Source organism: Emydura macquarii, unplaced genomic scaffold (assembly GCF_026122565.2).
Source record: "Emydura macquarii macquarii isolate MOO-44397 ecotype Brisbane River unplaced genomic scaffold, CSIRO-AGI_Emac_v2 contig_1477, whole genome shotgun sequence".
In the NCBI taxonomy this organism is placed as follows: Eukaryota; Metazoa; Chordata; order Testudines; family Chelidae; genus Emydura; species Emydura macquarii.
The window spans coordinates 25,055,681-25,077,498 of record NW_027131614.1 but is presented as its reverse complement, the minus strand read 5'-3'; the positions used below and the strand labels follow the sequence as shown (position 1 = coordinate 25,077,498).

The 21,818-nt window shown below is 41.6% G+C and overlaps 1 protein-coding gene across 1 annotated transcript in view; it reads right to left on the bottom strand.

Moving 5' to 3' along the window:
* The window catches only part of LOC137156873 (ethanolaminephosphotransferase 1-like), a 68,303-nt gene that overhangs the window by 12,372 nt on the left and 34,113 nt on the right, over positions 1–21,818 (bottom strand). The window contains exon 6 of the mRNA XM_067553880.1: positions 17,238–17,346. Within this exon, the coding sequence (XP_067409981.1) occupies positions 17,238–17,346 (109 nt within the window). The remainder of the gene's footprint in view (positions 1–17,237; positions 17,347–21,818) is intronic.

Below are 21,818 nucleotides of genomic sequence, written 5' to 3'. Positions count from 1 at the left end.
TGGCCAAGGAGGGAAAGGCACCAGCAGATACATGTGCATGGATTGCGACGCAGCTGCGCGATGAGGGAGGTGAGGGTGGAAAAATGGTCTTTTGGGAGAAAAGCTCAACCTGCAAGAGAGTCCAGGTGTGCCCCAATGAAGGTGAGTGCACGGGTAGGGACAAGAACTGACTTGCCCTCAATGCAGATGCCCAGGTCAGTGAGGAGATCATGAAGGGTCTGGATAGTGGAGAGGAGATGGCTGCGAGATAGCACAACAAGAGCCAGGTGTCCAGGTAAGGGAACAAGGAGTGGTGAAGACAATGCATGTGGGCTGCAAAGACCTTCATGAACACACGGGGGGCAGTGGTGATACCAAAGGGGAGGACCCAGAACTGATAGTGAGAGTATCCCACTGTGAAATGGAGGACCTTTCGATGAGCCGAGTGGATGTCTATGTGAAAGTATGGATCCTTCATACTGAGAACTGTGAAGGAGACCCCATGGGGGAGGGATGGGATAATAAGAGGGAGCATGACTATCTGGAATCGGAACTTGCATATGAATTTGTTCAGCAACCATAGATCCAGAATGGGGCGGCAGCCACCCCCCCTTTTTTGGCACAAGAAAATAAGGGGAGTTGAATCCACGGCCAGGGTAGTGGTGCAGGACACATTCTATGACAGTGGTTCTTAACCTTTCCAAACTACTGTACACCTGAAGCCTGAGTCCCACCCCCACGGGGCTGAGGCATGTAACTTAGTTTCATGGCGCCCCTGTGGCTCCAGGCAATTGCCTTTCTTGCCACCCCCAATACCAGCTCTGCACTTGTGACCCCCTCTAAAACCCCAGGTTAAGAAACACTGTTCTATGATGTCTTCCTGGAGGAAAGTGTCTACTTCCCCTTGGAGGAGATCATGGTGGGAGGGGTCCCCATGACCATCATGGGGTGAGCAACAAGGGGGGAAAGAGGAACTCTATCAGGTACCCCAAGTGAACTATGGCCAGCACCTATCAGTTGGTGGTCATCGTGTCGCAATTGCAGGCAAACATGGCAAGACAGCCCCCAAAGACGATCTGGAGTTCCATAGGAGAGGTGGGAGAACGTTCATCTGTCTCACGGAAAGAGTCAAAATCCCTGTTTGGAGGGACTTGTGGAAAGGTCGAAGCAGCAGAAGTGGCAGCGGTGCAGTAATGGGGCCATGGCATGAGCGGACGATGACACTGCTCCTGTGGGCATTATGAGTAGGGTTGGTAGGTGATATGGGATGCGACCCACTGCTGAATGTGGGTTGGAGCCAGGAGGTAAAGATCAAGCGACCAGAGAGTGACACAGGAATCCTTGAGGGAATGGAGGAATTTGTCCGTCTTGTCACTGAAAAGTTTGTGGTTGTCAAAGGGGAGGTTCTCTAAAGTGGTCTGGACCTCTTTAAGGAAACTGGAGGCTTGGGACCAGGAATCCCATCGAAGCACCACAACGGATGCAAGACAGAAAGATGCAGTGAGAGCAGCATCAACCGAGACTTGGAGGGCCTCCTTGGCAACCAGTTTGCCCTCGTCCAGAAGTACCTGGAATGCCTGATATTTCTCCACTGGTAGTAAGGCCTGGAACTTTGACAACTTGGAGTATGAAAGGAAGTCGTACTTTGGAGGTATGCAATACGGAACTGGAGGCCCAGGTAGAAGTGAACTTTGCACCCCAGATGGTCCAGTTTTTCAGCCACCTAGTTTGGAGGGATGGCCTTGGTGTGTTCTTGCCAGGCGTGTTCAGTTGCTGCTGGACCATGAGTGAGTCAGGGGGTGGGTGGGTAATCAGTAAGTCCATACCCTTAGAAAAATGAAGTAGTGGCATTTGGCACGTTTTGGGGTTGGGGTGCAAGAAGGCAGGACATGCCAGAATGATTGGGCTGGTAGGAGAATGGTGTCATGGATAGGAAGAGCAGCGCAGGAGAGCCCAGGCGGTTGCATGATATACGGGAACTGGTTCTGCAGGTCCCGGACATCCTCTACTGGAAGGTTGAGAGCCGCAGCCATGTGTCGAAGTAGGTCATGATACTGGCTGTGGTCATCTGGAGGGGAAAGGGAAGGTGGAACGAGCACTTCATCTGGAGCCGAGGAGGCTCTAGTGAGAACCGGCGATGTCCTGAGGCTCATCATGGATGGAAAGCGGGGCAGTGTGGGTGAGGGATGGCTCGTGCTGCAGTAGCGACTGCACTTCATGGTTCCAGTAGGGGTCCCAAGCGGGCCAATAGGGTCAGGCATATAGGTTTGCTGGGCAGCAGTGGGCTCTGGGGGTATCTATACCACGCCTCAGAGGGAGGGACATACATCAGAGGGTAGGGCAGGTGCATCAAGGATGTGGGCTGTAGAATCGCGCAGGAGAGAATGAGGGGTCTGGCTCAGAGGATCACTCAGACTCTGAGGATGGTTCCGGCAGGGGTGGGGCCATTGGTATGAGGCAGAATGGAGTGGAGCATTGCACGAGCAGGCAAGGCTCATCCATCGGAAATGAAAGCCCCAAGTTGACCGGGGAGCTGGGTTGACAAGGGGAGCCAGCGTACAGCAGCATCAGCTCAGTGCGGTGTTGCCAAAATATTTGGCAAAGGTGGGAAATAATCTTTATAAGGATCCCCTTCCCCAAGTTCTTTCCCTTGATACCAGTATCTAATCACCTGTGATGGCCACCTGACCAATAACACAATGGAGATAAGATATAAAACAAACAAAGGGTATATTAAAGTAACAACTTGGTAGTTAACCCCAAAGGCATGAAGCCCAGATCCCAACACATGGACTACGTGGGTTAAAAAAAAACAATGGTAAGTAAATATCTACTTCACCACTCCCCACGGAACTAGAGAAGCTGAAGCAGAGTCAAGGATCACACGATTGGATCAGGGATTTCCAAGAGACCAACAGTACAGGAACCACGATGGAAGCAACAATGAGGATGGTAATCATGGAAGCAGAGTAGGTAGGTATCAGATACAGAAATAGGTGCACTTCTTTCATTTTTCTCTAACGATGGGACCAACACACAAGCAGGGCTGCCACTGAGGCAGGAAGCCCTTTACGCAAGGCTCAGAGCCTTCTTATGATCTAAGGTTGCTATGCAGATTTCACTAGAGTCACATGACCCTTCCTGCTTAAGTTTCCCTCCTCTACCCAGTCGCTAGGCAGGTTTCAGGAAAAGGGTGCCCACAGATCAACAAGAAGAGGGGCCAATATGGAGGATGAACAACAACACATAAAAAACCAAAATGGCGAATTAAGCCATTTGGGCATCAGCAAAGACAGGTAGCCTGGCAACTGGGGGACCAGGAGTGAGAGTCCAGAGGGGCTGGGCAGTCTCAGCAGTGCTGGAGGCGAAGGTGGCTGGAGGCAGTGCCAGTGCTTGGATTTATACTCCGGGAGAGGCTTCTTAGGAGGTGGAGCAGCCAGGTCAATGTGTCACTTCTCACCCAACTTGGTGCAACAGGACTGAGGGAATGTTCACCGGTGGTGACGGGCACCACTCCTTTGGTGGATCCACCGGTTCCAGATCCAATTGCACACATGGGCATATAACCTCCTCCATCAGGTGATACGGAGGTGACGTTCCCTAGTTTCCCGATTCTGAGGCGGAAATGAGCAGCAAATGGCACAACGGGCAATGATGTGAGCCTCGCCAAGGTAATACACACAATGTTGGTGCTCATCGCTCACAGAGAAGTATGGGCACGAAGCACAGCTTTTGAAGCCAGCTTGCTGAGACATAATCCCGGGGAAAAGGAAGAAGTCCAACCAGGGGGGAGTCCTAACTAACAACTACTGGAACTATATACAACTAGAAGAAAAATTATGTACAAACGGCAAAAAAAATCCCTACAAATTGTCTCAGAAAACTAAGAGCACTAAGGGGAACAGAGGTTCCAACTCTGGCCATGAGGCAGCCAGAGGGAACTGGAGTAGCATCACCCCACACGGCCTCTTAAAATCACGTCAACGCAAGTGCAGGTCAACAGACACTACTACAAACAGTTCCAGCTCTGGTGCATGGGGCGCATGCGCACCCACATCTGAATCTATATAAGGACTACCACTCGAAGAAGAGCCATCACTATTAGCACATATTTTTTATTAACTGAGGCTGCTGCAAATGGTTGACCATATAAATTCCTGCCTTTCATATGACAAGCAGCTGATGCTTTTAAGACACGTTCTGAGCAGAGTGTGCTGTAATGGTGTCACTAAAAGATTTCATCACCATTCAATAATTATTTGTATTACAGTAGCACCTGTGGTCTCCCCGTTTTGCTAGGCACTGTACATTCACATAACAAGAGATGGACTTACCACAAACAGCTTGCAGCTGGAATAGACAATTAACCACAAACATAGAAGCCCAATTATTTATAGATCAATGTGATTATTAGGAAAACAGTAGGTTGACAATTTAATGTACAAAGATTGTTTATATTATAATTTTATATTCCACTGCTACAATGATTGATTTTCACTATTGTAATTATTTGAATTTATTGTCATTTTGGATATTCACTTTAAAAATACAGAGATGGCTTTTTTTAAAGCTTTTCTTTGTCTTTGAGTCTGACTTAACTGGCAAAGGAATGGGGATTTCCTTGTATAAATTATGCGAGCAGCTATCTGTTTTTATGTGTATTACTATAGTGCCTAGTCATTGATCAGTACCCAACTTTGTGAGGTGCTGTAAAAACACAGAACAAAAAGATTGCCCCTATGCAAAGAGTTTACAACCTAAGTATAAGACAAGAGACAACAGATGGAAATAGATGGATGAGGGTGTACAAGGAAACAGTGAGACAATACAGATCAGCATGATGGGCAGTGGATATATGCAGTACTCCTGCGATCTTCTGTGGAGTAAATTTTCCTTTGTGTTTGTCTAGGTAGTATTTTCCTTTCTGACCGGCTATCAAGTGTTTTCCACCTGATTTATTTGTTTCTTGATGCTTCCTCTGCATAAGATTTCTTACCTCAGTCTCTATTATATGACTGGACAATTGTCATAATGTCTGTGTTTTAAAATTGTGCCAGACTAATATTTTGTTCTGAGGTAGAATTTTACTCTCTGGTGCTATAAAATTTGAGTTTATAACTTAAAATTTCCTAAAATCTTAATTATAAAAAAATGTACTGTTCAACTGGTTTCATATCAACATTTTGTAACAATTTTTGTAAAACCAAGAAAACTCAGGATACAGTAAGAAAGAGGATGTGCAAAAACAAATTTAGGATAGTATATATTGGGGTTAACATAGCACAGCAGGGTCTCTTGTCTCCTCAAGAGATTTTGGCTTTCACCAGTCAGTCGTTCGTCCCCACTACCAAAGTCTCTGGCACAATTTGGGATGATTGGCAACTCAACAAAGGAAAGCTAGAATAGCAGGGACACTGGAGTCAAGATAAAGCTGTATTAAGGAAGATTGCACTAGATACACAGAGACTAGTCAATATAGCCTGCATGGTCTTTAATAAATACCAAACTTCAATCATCTTCTGAAAGGAAAAAAGGGAAAGAAAAGAAAAAGGAACAGTTCAGATTATAATTTTTTTCGGGTGTTATTTTCTTTGATTGTTTGTTAGTCCTCATCTACCTCTCTCCTTCCCTACTCTTCCAGAAAACATTCATCCTCTATATCAAACAGCTGGAGGACTTGCAGTTTGAAGAAACATCCCAAGTATTTTATAAATATACTTATATGCATTCTCAAGCTTACTTCTCTCAGAATTGTCTGTTTAATGTGCACTGCAGCTAGCTATGTTTTCTATTAAGCAGGGAGGGTTAGTTCAATACAATCTTGAGTTACGTACAGCACTTCTAACATCTGCATCACATTAGAGCAGACATGAGACAAAACACTGACTCTTGAGGTTAAATGTAAATTTCCTGCTGCAATCCTGAAGTTTGATTTGTTATAAGAAAAGAAACCAAGAAGAACAGAAATAGAGACCAGAGCTAGAAATAGAATTCAAAGACCATTAGTTTCCAGCAATTTGTTATTTTTATGAAGTGTCATTTTAGTCAGAAATAACACACTGACCACGAATGATAGTCTTGCTAGCTAAAATTCAGTCTCCAAGAGGGGACAGCTACACCAATCACTGCTTTATACCTTTCACTCAACTTAACTTTTACCCAATTTAATCTTTTATGAGGGTGGGGGTTTCAGTGTGTGGTGGAGAGGTAGTTTTTATGAAGTTTTGAAAACTGCCCAATTTCTTCAGCACATTGCCTCCATTGTCTTTTTAGCTGAGGAGGCTTGGCTAGAGGTTGCCGTTGGAACTCATCAAGACTGTTTTTGAATTAGTGTTAAGAATTTCTTTCTGCCCAGCGGCTGAATAGCCGCTTCTGCATCAGTCTCAGCCCCACTGATCCAGGGAGCAGAAGGCATGGAATGAGAATCTAATCTAACACAATCACTCGCCATTGAACAATCCTTACTCCTGCCAAGGGGTGATTTTGGATCTTGATTTCTGAAATTCCCTAAAATCACACATTCTGTTAATATTACCTGTATTGATTGAAATCTCAAACTTTGGACATTAGAAGAAATTCTCTCAGTAGAAATCATTCATTTTTTTAAAAAACATTAGGCAACCAATGAACAGAATTGGTTTTTGAATGTTCATAATTTTGCCTAAATGTTTACACAAAAATCCTTACCACTTTTCAACCTACTCTGTTCCTGAGTTACATCTCAAAACATCACTGTGAGAAATTACCCCTATTTTATAGATAGGGAAATTATGTCGCAGATACGTGACACAGAGTAATGTAAGAAAATGCAGTGGCAAGATGAGAAGAGAACCCCAAGTCCCATTCCTGTGTGTCAGCTAGAGGATCATCCAACCCTCTTTTAGATTAATAAAATAGGCAGTTAAAATGCATTTGGATCAGTAATCCTTTTGGTCATGTCACAAAATTCTAAAAATATCCACTAAATGTTTTAGGGACATGGGCACGTTAGACACAAAGCCACTTTCTGAATTTCCCAAGCTGTTTTTGAGATTTAAGTTTTCCACTATCACAGAAGCAGCTGCAGCAGCAATATTGACACCTCAAACTCTTCTTAAGGGCTTTTGAATTCAACCCTTATCCTAACACAATCAAATGTTAGTTACTTACGTGACTATTTCTACAACAGACATTGCCATAGAGCTTACAGAAAATTAAAAACAAATTTGTCATCCTAAAGGATGACAATAATATTACTGACCCATTTTGTGCCCTATAAAAGTCTCTTGCCCTAGTCTAATGGTAATTAATTAACACTTGTTTAAACAGCCTTAGGCCATGCCCAGAAGGTCACCAAATTAGAACAAGTCCAGCGATGAGACCCTGCCCGTCACAATGTAACATATTGCTGTCATTTTTAAGCCACTGTTGTACTTGAAACCAATGTCATTTTTGTGAGGGGAGGGGGAATGGGGGAGAGAGAGATAAGGAATAGGGCTGGGCAATCCTTCTTTGCATAGTGCAGAAGCTAAGAGTTAATTTTGACTGAACTGAGCCCTTAAATGCTTGACAGTTTAGTAGCATTTCAACCTTTCATCACTAATATTGTAGAAACTGATTCTCAGTGGCTCAAATGACAATGATCCTAAGGTTACATCTATACTGCAAAAAAACAAAAATAAAAACCACAGCAGCACAGCTCAACTGACTCTGGCTTAGGGGGTTTGTGCTATTGGGTTAAAAATAGCAATGTAGATGTTCCCACATGGACTAGAGCCCAGGCTCTGAAACCCAGAAAGGGGAGAGGATCCTGGACTCCAGGCTCCAGCTATTTTCAGCCGAGCAGCTTGAGTCCCTTGTGCCCAAGTCAGTTGTCCCAGGCTCTGAGGCTCACTGCTGTACTTCTATTATTTTTTGGGCGGTGTAGATGCCTAAGTGGCCCATCTCATCACCACACTATTTTCCCTTTTGATCTCTAGATTGATAACCGTATGTTCAATGACTGCTGAAGAGTCAATTTAAAAAATGGTTCATTTACACTTACTTAGCATCTGGAAAAGTTACTTAGCAATGTTTGGAGTCTCAGAGCCTAGAAAACCTTTCCCCATCACCACCACCATATTCCACATTTTAGGGCAGCTAAACTGCTGGAATTTTTTTTTTTTTTTTAACTGCATTGAATGTTTAATGTTCCCTTGTTAAACTTTCAACATTTAGAGGCACTCGTAGCTGGAAAAGTGGCTGTTTATAGAACAGGATTGATTCTCACTGTTATGCATTTCTGGAGAAAAGAACTTTTTTGTTTTCATTTAATTTCTACTGCCACTGAGTGACTGGGCAAAGAGATTATTAACTGCTTGATAACTATAGAATCAATATTTTATTTTAAATGTAAAAGTTTGCACCACTTATGAACTGAAAAGAATCAACTTAGAAAATAATTTTAGAATTTACAAACTTGGTGTGTCTAAAGTATACAAATATTAAGCATTTTAAGCAAACAAATATATATTCACGCATACCAGTACAGCATGAATTTGCACACACAAGACATCTGATTTTACATGGAGACAGGACAGTTGTGCAAACATGCACGCTATCTGCATGTATGAAGACTCAGCATTTGCGCACACGTTTGCCACCTACGCCTTTGTCTTGGTGAGCTATATGCTAACCCACTGTAGAAGTCTAGCATAGACTGGTCATGAGATAGCTCCATACAGTACAGTATACATTGCTATCCCTTTTGAACCAAGTGATGATCTTGTGGGTTGTTTGCATTAGGAGAAGTTAATGATGGAGCCTCATAGATTTTTGATGCAGTCCTCATTATTTATGAAGGATGTACACAAAAGCCTGTTTCCCTGAACACAGTAGGAATCAAACAGGCAGCAATTTCTTTACTAACAGTTCCAAGCCTCTTTCTAGCCAGCAATCTGCCTCAAAAGCTCTCCCTCTTGTATTTCTCTCAGAGTCATGTTGCTAGTGTTTCTCTTATTGGCTGCTTCCCTGGTATGTCTCCTTATGCACAGCTGTACCAAACATTACCCAGCCCCCCTGTATTTGCCCTAAGCCCACAGAGAAACTCTCTACCTTTATATCTCAGCTTCTGTCACGCCATGCATGTTCCCTGTGTTTTGGGCATTGCCTTCTATTGTTTCTCCAAAAAGGAGCCTACCTGTTTCTTACATTTACCCTGAATGAATAGCGGCTAGCATGCACATTAGCTTCGATGGGGCTTCACCCAGCCTCCAACATAACGATACTTTCACATGCACTAAGCTGGTGAATATATTAGCTAGCACATGCTAAGAACACACTTTTAAATCCTAATTGAGCTAAAGTCTAAAGTACAGGTTTGAAAGTATATCCTTTAATATTTAACATTCAGAGCTTCCTAACGACTATTAAGAATAATTAGCTGCTTTGCAATAGAAACCACAGGAAATCAGTATGAAATGAGTTACCAATATGTACTGAAAATATATATTGGTAGTATATGCAAATAAAAAAGCAATCTTTCTCTCCCACCAGTTATCATTAGAAATGCATTTACTTTGACTATGTAGTTAGCGCTCTGCATTACTATGCAAGAGACCTGCGTTCTCACTCCTGAGGTGGACAAGAGCTTGGAGTATTCTAGAGGCAGTGGTAGACAGAACAAGTTGCTTCATTCTACTGCAATCCCTCTGGCTGAATCAAGAGGAGAGTCTGGGGACTCTGATGGGAGGTATGTCCAAGTCTCTTTGGCCAAAGGAAATTTGAATGTTCACTATGATGCAGAACATTTAAGTGGGGTAGACTATGAGGAAGGAATGCTTTATAGACTACTCTCAGGAAAGGTCTTTGAAAAATATTTCAAAGGATTAAAGTTACAAGTCATTTACTTGTACTTTAAAGGTGATAAAGAGAAAAATATCTTTCCTAAACCAAGGAAAATACGAAACTCGAAATAAAATTGTTTTCCATGATATCAAGCTATGGCCACTCTCAGTCTGTTTTGCCACTGATGTCCTGAAATATGGATAAATTCTAATACTAACAGCAGTTCTGTCAATAAAACGTTGCACTTGACTCTGCTTATGACTGTCACCTTGAATAGGACACGAAAGCCAACATTTTCAAACCAGAATGTGCAGATAGCCAATACAGCAAGCCACGACTGGATTACCCAATGAGACCAGAGATTAATTTCAGTAACAAAGCCACTATGCCAGGTTTATTGCCGACAAAGCATGTTAAAAAACGCCCTATATGTGCTACAAGTATACTTAATACATGTATGCATGTGACAAAGGACCGGCAGGACTTTCCGTTCATCATTCAGCCTGACAAAGAAAATTCCTTTAAGTCCCTCTTTTATACACTAATACAAACAATTTTTATATTGGCTCTCTGACGTGTGTAGTTGCCCCCCCTCTGATGTAGCAAGATATCACCCTTTATGTTTTACAGAGCAGGGCGGCATGTCCTTGTTGTTTTCTGAGGAATGCATGTGTACCATTCCTGTTTTGTCATGTGCTTGCATGTTCTGTGCCTAGCATTTTTTTAGGAATGTATATTTTTGCAATACCAGCGCCATTTCTTTTGATTTCTGATTTCTGCTAACTTTGCTTCATAATAACAGGGCTTAACTGCTGCCTTAGTTCAGGCTTCAGGCTTAGGTTTTAGGCCCTGGCTCATTATACTAGGCCTTATGTCTGAGGTTTTTTTATTTTTTACTACAAGAACCTACACACTTACGTTAGATAGAATAATTTTTTAGAAGAGAGCTAAACCCCCATGCTTCTGGGCATAAACCAACCACTAACTGACAGAGGTTAGGAAGAAATTTTCTCTACAGATAGGTTATTGCATAATTGTCCACTTACAGGGATTTTTGCAGTTGCCTCTGAAGCATATGGTACAGACCACTGTTAAGAGACAAGACCTGGGCCTAGGTGTTCCACTGGGCTGATCAAGTATGACAGTTCCTGTTTGGTAAGGCTTAACTGTTATGCCTTGGGCTCATCTCTATTTATTAATTATTATTATTGTTCATGTATTCATTATCAAATCAACATACACCAGGGGATGAGTGCATACCCAGAAATGGAAACTTATCTTTGCAAAATCAATGTAAATTCCAGTATAACACACTACCAAAAAAATTAACATAATTATTTTCTAAAATCATTAACCCCGCTTACAGGAGAGAGTGCATGGACCAGACCTCAGCCAGCTTTTATTACTCATTTTTCATCTGGGACTTGATCCTGCATCATGAAAGCCAATGGACACTTTGCCATTGACATCAGTGGGCACAAGATCAGACAGTTAGTATGGGATTCACAACAGGACTTAAGAGCTGCAACACTGAGCATCATGGCACCTCACTTTCAGGCATCTAGAAAATCCGAGAACAACGTTGCGATCCAGAAAGCCGAGTTAGGTCCTCTATACAATGAATGGGGAGATGCAGCTGAGAGAGATGTGTGCTAAACCCTGCCCCTCTCTTGGTGATAGGCAAGTAAACTCTGGCAGAAGAAAGGTGCCTAGCTCTGCTTAGCAATCCATGGAAAACAATCTGCTGCCAAAAGGCACTTAAGGCATTTCTTGTGAGAATGAGTTAGGCACCCACCTTGCTTCACACAAAATGGTGTGGGGGAGGTGTCCACTTTATAATTATTAGCCCAGTGGTTAGAGCACCTGCTTAGGATATGAGAGCCAGGTTCAATTCTCTCTCTGCCAGGGAGTGAGGGGGAGTGAGAGAGGATTTGAACAGGGAGAGTACTACTGAGGTATAGGACATCCTGATGAGGGGCTGCCTCAGTCTCTCCTGTTGAAACTGTTCCATGGCAAATAAATAATAAGAGAGTTTGAAACAAGAAGATTGGACCTGGGGTGTTTCACTTCCCAGGTGGATGCCCTAACTACTGATAACAGAGTCATTCACTCTCTCTCTCTCTTTGGGCCAATTACTTCCACTGTGGTTAAATACTTGAATAGTCATTGGGCCAGAAAGAGGGAGTGAGTGCATAGGAATGATCCCGAGGTCCACTAATGAGGGCACCCACCTGGGAGGTGGCAGACCCTAGGTCCAGTCCCCTTGCTGCAGTCACTTTTTCATTATTTATCCACAGAGAACAGCTTCAACGGGAGAAACTGAGGGAACGTCTTCATCAGAATATCGATGATTAGTGAACTCTCCTGAGAGGTGGAAGACCCCTTTCTCCCCCTCTGGCAGAAAGGGGGACATTGAATCTGGGTCCCTGACAAGCCAGGTGAGTGCTCTAACCACAGGGATAAGTTATAAGGTGGGTACCTTCTCCTCTAGATGGATTTAGAATGGAGCTTGATACAGTAGACAGACTCTGAAGACTCCTTCCAGATTGGGCCCCACACACAATTTAAATGGCTGAATGCCTGTCCTCCTCTGATTCTCAAATTGTTTTGGGGCTTAGGTGGGAGATAGCTGTCCAGATGCCTAGCGGGAGGCAGCAGTGAGTGCACATGCCCAGAGACAGAAACTTAGATTCTGAGGAAACTTTTATTCTAAAAAGCTTGGGCACCGAGTGGGGTTAAATGCCTACCATGTTCAGTGGGAGTTTTGTGGTTTGCAATAGAGTCAAACAGGGACTTAGAAACCTAAGTCTGGGGTTAAGTGCTTAAGTTAATTTGTGGATCCCAACCTTACTGACCAATCCCGAAGGTTTGAAACCTGCAATGATGTCTGGATTATAGAACAGCCTTCCTGTTGTGTACTTAGAGCTGCACCAACGAAACACAATGAACCCATTGTAAGTTCTAATGGCACCGCAAGCACAAGAACAATTTTCTACCCCCCCAATTTTAATTAATATTGCGGGGTGTGGGGAAGGGGAAGCATTTCTTTCTGTGCATTCAAAAGTAATTTTTTGCTTGCAAGTGAGCACATATATATATAGAATTTATGGCATATTTTTGGGTTAATTTAAGGTTCCACATTCACTTGGGAAATAATTGTTTGAAAAGGCATGTTTTTCTAAAAATTTTCATATCAATATCTGCCCTATCGTACTATGCATTGGCCTTTTGGGGGGCCTGGAGCAGCAATGACAAAATCTGTCCCAGTGTGCCCTTATGGGAGACCCTACTGAGCCAGTGTTGAGGGTCAATTGTGGTTAATCCTCACAGGGCTTTCAGTATGTCATCTGAGAGGGCCTGGCTGAGCTGAGGTAATTAGGTACAGCTGAGTCTAGTTAGGGTCTGAACTTTTAGAAGAGGCTGGGCTTCTCTCACGCTGAGAGAGAAAAGGAGTTTGTTGTCTAGATGTCAGGACAGGGAGCTCTGTAGACAGAAGAGTTGCCCTGTTTATTTTGTTTGGTGTTTATCTGAGAGTTTGTTAGGGAGCTTAAAGATTTGAGCTTCAAGATGAAAATGTGGCCAGGAACCATGAAAGTTTTGTGGTCGTGTTCACTTAGTGGCAGAAGAAATATGTAAAATACTTTAAAGAGGTTTCTCTGCTTAACCTGGGACTCCAGTGAGGTTTCTGTCCAGTGTGTTTGACCCTGGCCTTCCTACGTGCACTCCCAGCATGCCAGGTGCTTCACTGTAAAGTAAGGAAGACAGTGCCCTTGCCTGCAGATCTAACAACCTGTATCGCTGTCATTTTTGTAAATCTTGTGCACTCTCAATCCTAGTAATAAGAATTCCATTTTTAGTGCGTGAGCCTCACTCAATAAAACCACAACGTCTATTGAGAATGTGTTTAGAGTGAAGTTCACCATTAGATTATAACTGAGGAACTCCAATTGTTGAAAATCCATTACATATATTTGCAAACCCTACTCTTGCTCTTCTGATTTTCTGAAAACCTGACAGCCCAGTAGCTGTGCTTCTGTACTGTGGGGGCTGCATAGGGGGAAAAGCATGAAACTTCATTCAGATACTTTGCCAAGTATTGATCAAGCAGATACAGGTTCATTGTAAAAATGCCACCAATGATTAGTAAATGCCCCCAAATGGGTAAGTGATGCCCCAATAAGATTTAATTGGGGTCCTTGGACACAAGCTCATAAAATGCCAGTGTCTTGTTGTTTGCCATTTATAATTGCTCATGAAAGGTACTGAATTGCAAGAGAGTGGATTCTCTGATATATATATATATATATATATATATATATATATATATAGAACCAGTTCCATAAAATGCATTTGCAGTACGGGCTTTCCCACACACTCTTGCTTATGTATCAACTAATCTGAGTGAAAAGGTAGGTTAGTCTCTCTGTCTGGTCAGCCCTTTAGTGTCTGAGATTGTCACCATTTTTAACAATCATGATACAGAACGATGTGGGTGTGTGTGATGGAGTGTACCAGCCCCTCCCACCAGAGAGGGAGCCCTTAGCTTTCTCAGGGGCTAGAAAGGCCCCTCCCTGTCACACACACCCTGGCAGGAGGTGGGGCTTAAAAGCCCATCAGAGGCCTCTGAGCAGGGCAGGACAGTAGAGGGAAAAGAGACAGACATTCCCAGAGCCTGCCAGAAGGGATGCAGCTCAGCCACAGTCAGAGGGGCTTCAGGACCGCAGTACTGCTCATCATTGCTGTTTGTTGAGCCCTGCCACGCCCAGAGGGGCTTGAGGACTGCTGTACTGCTCAGCACTGTTATTTGCTGAGCCCTGCAATGCACAGGGGGGTGCTTCAGGACTGCTGTACTGCTCACCCCAGGTAGGTTGTTGGGCCCCATCGCACCTGGGAAACTCTCGAACAGCGGCATTATAGGCAGCCAGAGGCCAAACATGACTTTTCGGGGCATTGTCTGTCACAGTATGTGATACGAATCTCAGACTACTACTAACTGAGCCGAACCTACTCATTGCTGATGAACAGCTATCAAACGGTAACCACTTCTGGTCTCTATTACTGAGCCCAGATTCAAACTTGTGAGACAAAGATTGAATGTTTTCTAGCCCACCATCAGTTCCAAGGACTCTCTCATCTGCCCTCTCTTGCTCTGTGAATGTAACTGAAGAGTGCCTAAAAACAAACTTGAAGATTGATTTCTATCATTACAAGGGGCTGTAAAAACAGTAATAACGGAGCCAATTATGATAGTTTATTTGGAGGTTTTCTCATAGTTAAAAATAACCATACATATCCCAGCCATGAAATCTGTCCTGCTAAGGGCATTGTAACTACTGTATGACAGATGACATTTTAAAGGCCTCTCTGGGTTCTCGGATATGTGTAAACTGCCCAAGACAATGATGGAAAGAACATTCAGTTCTCTTGCTTCATGAATCCATTCACATCACCCTTGCTTGACAAGCATGCAATATATAAACAGAGCTGAATAACTCTTAAGTGATATTATTAAGCTTTGCTTTGAGGTGGTTTACGGTTGAGTGCGAGTGAAGAGAGGCTGCTTGTTTCTTGGGATTTTAAAGCTTTAACAGGCCTCCCTTCCACAAATCTTACTATGTTGAACAGTGTGAACTAAAGTGTCATCCATGGCTTATCAAGCATAAGGAAGGCCGTTAACTTTTCTCATTAAACTGGTTGTCATATGCCGTAATGACAGGCACACAGGAAGACAGGTGCTTGGTAAAGGAAGACTGCACTCAATGGACTAGTTCAGGATAGCATATAACACCATCACATAGCCAACTTCTGGAGAAGCTGGCATCGATCTTCTCAAAGCAAGGTGCTCTGACTTGTGCACAAATCATTCCCTATCTCATTTTCCCATTCCAGCCACCAGATGGCATTTTACGAGCATTCCCACATAAAATGAGTTGACAAATTCATGGGATATTACTGTGGCATGTTCTATTTCATATTTTTTCTTCAAAGAGCTCAAAATGGACATATTGTGGACCTGAAATAAAAGGATTATACAATTCTGGCTGTCCTTAAAAGATGATACATTGAGGGTAAAGCAAGAGAGGAAACGAAAGCACATCCTTGTACACATCCCGTCTAAAAATTATACCTATGTACAGGATCACATGAATAACTCTACTTCTTTATATTCTGTGAATTCCTGGAAGGGACAATTGAAGCTGAAGATAGTTGCCTTTAATGGTTTGTAAATAGGGAGGGGAAGGAGGAGGGGAAGAGGAGGAGTGTGTGTAAATATAATAGGCACAATTAAATTATCTCCTCAAATACATTTGTACAGCTTCTAGGGATGTCCATGGGAGATGTACACACATACCCAGGAGCTTAATTTGGCTTAAAGAGTGCAAATGTTTCCTAAGGAGCATTTCCATACTGGATGTATTAAATAGTGCATTAGAACAACTCCTCCTTTTCTTGTCTTTTCTCTTCATACTTAAATTCATTACAAATAAAAATCTAATAAATCAGGATATACAAAATTTGCATGTTAATTTCTTAACATTCCAGCTAAACCTATACGTTATTTCAGACACATTCCTGATTGCATGTTATTGAAAGCTCATGTTTTTAATCTGTTAAAAGCTAAAACTACTCCTGTTCTCTTTCCAACTGTAATACTGTCTGTTTTCTGGCTTAGGAAATTTTCAGTGCTTATATCAGAATATAGAAATAAAAGTGATTTCATCAGATAAGAAGTAATGCTAAACGTTAAGTTAGTAGGAGGAAACGCAACATTTTAGCTTTTCTGTTCTACAAATACTTTCTAAACACAAGTTTAAAAACTGAATAGCCTGCTGGTCAGGTTTACAATTTTGTCTCCTAACATTATTTAAACAGCAAAAGCTTTCATCCTTTTCACCACATCACTTTTGTACCAATAGTATCTAAGGCCCAAATCCTCAAAGCTAGTGAGGATTCTAACATCAGTTGAAATCAATAGAATTTAGGAGCTTAAATACCTTTGAGGATCTTGGCCTAAGAACCATTATACTATTGACTAAAGGGTCAAGCTCATACTAATAAACACACATAGGACGCACCCATTCCATGGCAACGTGTCTATATATATGAGAGCAATCTTACTTGTGTGACGTTAACTACATTTGAATCTTTGGAAACCTGTCACCCAAGCAGCAAAAAAGCATCAGTCCCCTGATGGAACTAAGGTTCTTCTGTTGGTCAGCTGCGAGTGCGTGAGCATCAGAAAGTGTAAACATGAGGAGGAAACATTTCTCCAAAAATTTCCATTTTGCTGTGGTAGATTCTCTAAATCACTACACTATTGACCTTACTAAACTATTCTGTAAACACATCTCTTTCAGCAGCAGATAAGTATTGTAGGAAGAAAAACAATAATTATAAAGGAAAAGAAGCAAATATGAAAAACAATATAGGTTTTCACAGCTCTGGAGACTTACCTATCAGCAAGATTACTAATATATCTGTAATATAATAACCAAATAGGAAAGGCTTGTGCCAAACTTCTACCCCAACAGCAGCAGTCAGCAGATACATTGTTATTAATATCTATGGAAAAAGGATAAAGCTGTTTTAATCTTTCACTTATAAAGGCAAATTTAAATGCATAAAAATTCACTCAGTCTACTCTAGCATAAACACAAGGGTACAAATATGCTGTTTTCCACCTCCTCCCTCCCCACACAATAGGGTCTAATCTGCAACCCAACACAATACTTGGAGGTAGAGGAGCACGTTTCCAGTACAGCCAACAAACGACTTTCAGAATAAGCTGTACAAGATGCAAGTATTGCAGGCAGGGCTGGTAGCGCTGCCTATTATTAAGGTTGCCCACACTTCCTATTATAAGACTCTGTTTTCAGTTGCCAACCTGTAACAGTTCAGGCTGAAATTTTACATGCTGGGTGTCTGTCTGAGGCTGCATTATTCTGGAAATTTTCAGCCGAAACAGTTTAGTTCTTCTTAAGAATGAGTCTGGGGAAAATATGTTAATTTGCCCATGTAAAATTCTGGTGACCATTTCTTTGAAAAGCTCTAGCACCGCCATGCTTTGCAGCAAGGACTTGCAATTTAACAGTGGGTTGGCATTTGCCAGTGATGTGCCTTTTGCCATCTCTGTGTAAATCTGCCCACATTTGGCAGACTGCCACCAGGAGGGCTGCTGAGGAGTCAGGGAGGGAGACAGGCAGGCAGGAAACCAGGAAGGTTTTGTTGCAAACCAGCCAGGCTTCTGTCAGAAATGTGTTGAAATCGAGACGTTCCCCCAGAACGTTTCAATTTTGAAGCATCAGCCGTTTTCCAACAGAAAACTGTTCTGTCAGAAAAATTTCTGACCAACTGTACTGCACATGCACTGTTTCCACAGAGCAATTGAGCAGGCTCTTGCAAGGGCAACAGGGCAAAGCTGGACTTTCCTTGAAACAGATCCTGGGATGGGGTCAGGCAGAGGAACTGAAAGCAGGGGGCCTTTCTCTCCTATGCTGTCAATGACCCCTCTGTTGGAATGCAGGCATGGAGGAGGAAGTCATTGGAGCTGAATGCAGAGTGGGCAAAAGCTGACTAGGGGAGGGAGAAGGTGGGGAGAGAAATCAGTGACTGTTACTGGAGATTGGAAGCTGGGAAGTAGGGGAGGTTGGAATAGGTAGGACAAGGAGACTGGGACCATGAACCAGTGTGAGAAATGGGGGGAAGGGAATTTAGGGACCGGTTAGATGGGGGGAAACACTGAGATCAAATAAGGCAATTTTTTTTTTCAATTTGGGAGATTCATCAAATCCTAATCTGTTTCCCAGTGATTTTGGGGTTTTGACAAATCAGCAGTTTTCAGTGGAAAACATGGTTAGTCAAAATGTCCTGACCAGCTCTACTCACAGGATCAGGTTAATTGTTTGTTATTTGTTTGCTATTTATTTGTTGTTTGTTATTCACAAAAGTGTGCTTTTCAAACTTCTTGAGAGGCAGATTTTTTTAATTAAATAAAAAGGTGAGGTCCAGGATCCATTTAAATCCATTGCAAAAAATCCCACTGCCTTCAGTGGAATAGGATTTCACCCTAGAAGCCTATCACATTATAAAATTTGAAAGGTTAAATCAAAAGCAAGGCTTAGAAATCTTGAAATTGAACTGTGCAAAAGTAAAACTATTTGTTTTTTAAAAGTATGGATTGGAGTTCACTACATTCTTGCAAAATTGTGGGTTTTTTTTTTTGACAAATTCGTGCAACATATTTTGAACAATCCTGATGTCTGTGAACATTTTAAAAGTTGCTTTTAGTAAAAATAAATAAATATATAAAAATTGCACGGTAATATTCCCAAATACTACATTATCAACTAAATTAAAAAGGGGATTGAGAGACAAGAGTTCTACTTCCACATCTGGCAATGACTAGCCTTAATAATACTTTGCACATACATAGTACTTCACCAGTATTATCTCCTTTTAGGCAGATAAAGAAACTGAGAAAGCTGTGTTAAATGACATGTCTAAGCTAACACAGCACGTCAGTGTCAGAACCATAAATACAAGCCTGGTCTTCTAACTCCCGCTAAGCTACTAGAATGCAGTGCTTCACCAGGCAAATCATTTAGTCTCTGAGCTTCATTTGTAAAAGGGGACAATAATACTCATCACAGACAAAAATCAGAGCATATGCAGTGTTTAAGATGTCCATAACCACAAGTATGTAACATTGATTCTCATTTTGCGGATTTGAAAACTCAGGGCAAGAAAGGTTACTTGCTTTTGGACTCACTGTATAGTGAAGTAAGCAACAGCCTTGGATCCAGGATACCTGAGGTCTAATCTGAGTCTAAACATGGACTTCCTATATAATCATGGTTAAGGCAATTACAGTCATTTAGTCTCAATTTTTCCATCTGTAAAATGGGGGGTTATGATACTTAATATTTGTACAATTCTGTATAAATGCAACCTATTATTAAGGCTAGTAAGTGGCAAAGGCGGAATAAAAACTCCTGCTTTGTAATTAATCACCATGTGATTTTTGAGATTTACAAAAGGGAATTTTGTGACTGACGTTTTTTGAATGCTCATATGTGCAATATGTTGCTCAGAAATTGCCTTGCTTCTCCATGTATATATTTCATATACAAGCATGCCTATGAGACTGGATATGCTACATTACACACACAAAAAATTGGCAAACTGTCTTATAACTTTCCCCAGCTCTGCTTAAAACTATAGCTATGTGAAACTCCTGACCATTCATATAAAGTCTCTACAATGCACCAAAAATCACAGCATTAATTTTATTGCAAAAAGTGAAGTCAAACTTAGTTTTATACTTTCAGTTTCATTGGGAGAATAGAATAGCATTAAGTAAATCTGCATTATAAAATGTCAATTAATTTTATGCTCACTCTTCATACATGAAACTCTAGAGAATATGAGCAAATAAAAAATCATTTAAAATGGAAGATTAGTTTTCTGCTCCCAAAATAAACATTACTTTAGAAAATAAAAGTGAAGAGCCTAGCAATCTTCTGGGTCTGATCTGAACAGATGCCAAACTTAGCCTGGTGTGAATATTTTTTCAAACTTTAACATGATGACATTATGTGCAATAAATTGATACATACAGAAACAGATACAGAATTGGTGACAGTTAAGTAATATGTTAAAAAGATCTCAAAGCAGCTTGCTATGTGTTTAGATTTGATCAGATATTCTGTAATAGAGAAAACAAACAAAAAAGAAGTTTCACGGATAAATCAATTATAATTCCACTGAAGGGCTCCTTGATTAATTCATCTAATACAGAGTGAGAGTCAGTGCAGCAGAACACTGATTCTAATGGGCCTTCCACACTTATGTCCTGATCCTGCAAAGACACACATGTGCTTAACCTTATGCACTGGGAGTAACTCCACTGACTTCCATAGATCTATTCACAATATGTAAAGTTAAATATGTGCCTAAGGTTTGTCTTGATGGAGAATTAGTGTGCAGCAAGACGGGGTGTATCTCTCCCACTGGGAGTAGATCAAAGCGCACTAGGGAACTGTTAGGGTACAGTAGTAGAGTCCATACAGCCAGTTAGTGCGCTTCAGCGAAGTGCACTGTAGATTTACACCCTAACTTGCTGTGCACAAACTCTCCATCTAAACAAGCCCTTTGCAGAATAGGGGCTGCTGGGGTTTGCGTCTCAATGTAATAATTCAACTCTTAACACTCATTCTATTTTAATACCTAGTAGAAGTGAGAAAAATATTTGGAGAAAAATGTCTTTCCAACAAAATTTGACTGTTTACAGGTTTTCTTTTGAAGCCATTCTACAAAATATCAAAGTTTTCCATGAAATTGTACATAAATATTCTTGATGTACACATGAAATTGAAAATGTTATATTTACTTAGAGTTTAAGCCATGTTGGCTGATTGTAATTGGCCACATCCTGGTTCAGTAGGGCCTGTACAGATTTTTTTTTACTGGTATAACTATTTGGATTATAGGTGTGGTTTTTTTTTTTTTTAATCTGAAATAGCTATACCAGTTCAATTCCTGGTGTTGTACTAGTAATACCGCTACCATCTTTTCAATGAATACATACTATCTGGGCATTTCTGGTGATCCATTGCAAATACTGAGAGGGTTATATGCTCCCTCACAACTGCTGTTTATTTTTTTTTAATTTTTTTTAACCTTGTTTCATCTCTTCTACTAGCAATAGTGAGTGAGAAACAAGGACACAGTGTATCCATGTAAATCACTCGAGTTCTAGCACTGCTATTACCAAAATTTATAATCTATCTGGTGGGATTGAACCTACCATTTTATTTAATTAAAGAAAAATCTCCCATCATGCTTGAGATAAGCATAAAGTCTCCGGGACTACCTACACCTACGTCTATACTGACGGCGGCAAAATCGCTGCCGCCAGATCGATCTTTCAGGATCGACTGAGCGGTCAGTGAGACCCGCTCAATTGATCAGGAAGTCGACTGAGTAAGTCTACCCCCTCAAGTAGCATCCACGGGAACAGCGCAGTGTAAACAGCA